Raw genomic sequence first — 1,640 nt, forward strand, 5'->3', positions numbered from 1 at the left:
AAACTGCTTCACTGAGCTGCAGGTGCTGAAAGGACATTTTGACATCGTTCGATTTCTGGTGCAGATTGATGACTTCAGGTAAGCTGACCACAACCCCCCTCCCTCACCCCACCTCACCCTTTTTTTTTTACTCTAACCTCTCCACCCTTGGCTGGTTTCCATCCCCCTGCGATTGACAGGAGATCCTCACCTACAGCAAACTTACAGAGCATGACAAGAGGCCCATCATCACCAGAAGGTGACTGTGTGTTCGCAGTAGACTTCTAAAGCCGTCCACACACAGATGGAAAGGTGCTGCACCTGCTGTCCTCCTCTTTGTAAAAATAAAACGAACCTGCGCTGCACCCTGGCATGCTAGAGTGGGTCAGCATAAGTGGTCAGATGGGGTTTTATAACGGAGCTAAGTAAGTGTGTATGTGTCAGGAGGTGGGGGTTGCTTTACGCCTGGTCTGCTGCAGTAATAATCTCCTCCTAGGGGGCTTCGTCTTCCCGCCTCAAAGGCTCGCGGTTGGGAGGGTGGAGGGCAAAGGCCAGAAAATTCCCTCCAGATTGCTTCTGAAGTCCAAGAAATATATCCTCAACAGTTTCTCCCTTTTCATTTAATCTCTGTTTCATCAGCTCATCCTGTGTTGATCTTTGGGAACAGGCGGGGCGGATGGTTCAGGGTCAGAGGGCGAGTGGAGGCGATAAGCTGACGAGTCCCACGTTCTGTTGGGTTTCCTAAGCAAAGATGAGGGGGAAATCGTCGCCTATATGAGTGGAGAGAGGCTGAGTATTGATTCTGGTTCAGACCGAACCCATGATGTCCTTTTTGTCTTCCAGGTTTGCTTCAGCGGGGGACGATGGTCTGGTTCTGGTCTGGAACATCGAGGTAATGACTTAAATATCGCTGATATTAAATTTCAGAGCTTTGCCAAAGTAACCAAACTTCAGAAATTAAGATTCTCTAATGTAACATCCACAACCATAAACTATGAAAAGGAAGAAAAATTGTAATTTTTTTTTTATGGTTTAGAAATAGAAATATGTATTATTATATGTGTAATTGTCTCCCGTAATTTTTATTCACCCCCTTTATAATAGTACACCTAGACAAAATCTAGAGGTTTGTTAAATAAAAAAGTATAATTTTCATGCAAACTTAGTTTACTTATATAGTACCGGTTCCCAGCACATGTTTTAGATTAGATTAGATTCAACTTTATTGTCATTACACAGGTACAGGTACAAGGCAACGAAATGCAGTTTAGGTCTAACCAGAAGTGCGATAGCAGCAAGTGCAGAATAAATGTTACCTCAAGGCCTTTTAAAGATCAAAGGAAACACAGCAGACGGCTTCCAGTCATTTGCTCTGTTCGAAAACTTGGGACGCATCCTTAGAAGGCCGGATTCGAAGAACGATTACGTCATAGCGCGGCGCCGAGGTCTGGTCGGATTCCAAGAGTCCTTGTTATGCGAGGTTTTAACAATATAAAACTGGAGAATAAATAACCAATATGCAGCTATGGACATTTTTACAGTAATGGATATTTGAAAATAGCAGCAACATCAGAGATGTGCAGAATGACAGCAGCATGTTATTTAACTGACTAAGGTTTCTATCATTAAATTTGATTTTATTTGTTCGTGCTCCCGGTGGT

General features: G+C 43.4%; 1 protein-coding gene across 1 annotated transcript in view; it reads left to right on the forward strand.

Annotated features, from left to right (window-relative positions):
- Nucleotide 1: 1 nt before the first annotated feature.
- The window catches only part of wdr41 (WD repeat domain 41), a gene marked incomplete at its 5' end in the record, with an annotated part of 10,693 nt that continues 9,054 nt past the window's right edge, over nucleotides 2-1,640 (forward strand). Inside the window, 2 exons of the mRNA XM_015389045.1 lie at nucleotides 2-78; nucleotides 823-871. Of these exons, the coding sequence (XP_015244531.1) occupies nucleotides 2-78; nucleotides 823-871 (126 nt within the window). The remainder of the gene's footprint in view (nucleotides 79-822; nucleotides 872-1,640) is intronic.

This window comes from Cyprinodon variegatus, unplaced genomic scaffold (genome assembly GCF_000732505.1).
Source record: "Cyprinodon variegatus isolate N-32 unplaced genomic scaffold, C_variegatus-1.0 Scaffold446, whole genome shotgun sequence".
Classification (NCBI taxonomy): Eukaryota; Metazoa; Chordata; class Actinopteri; order Cyprinodontiformes; family Cyprinodontidae; genus Cyprinodon; species Cyprinodon variegatus.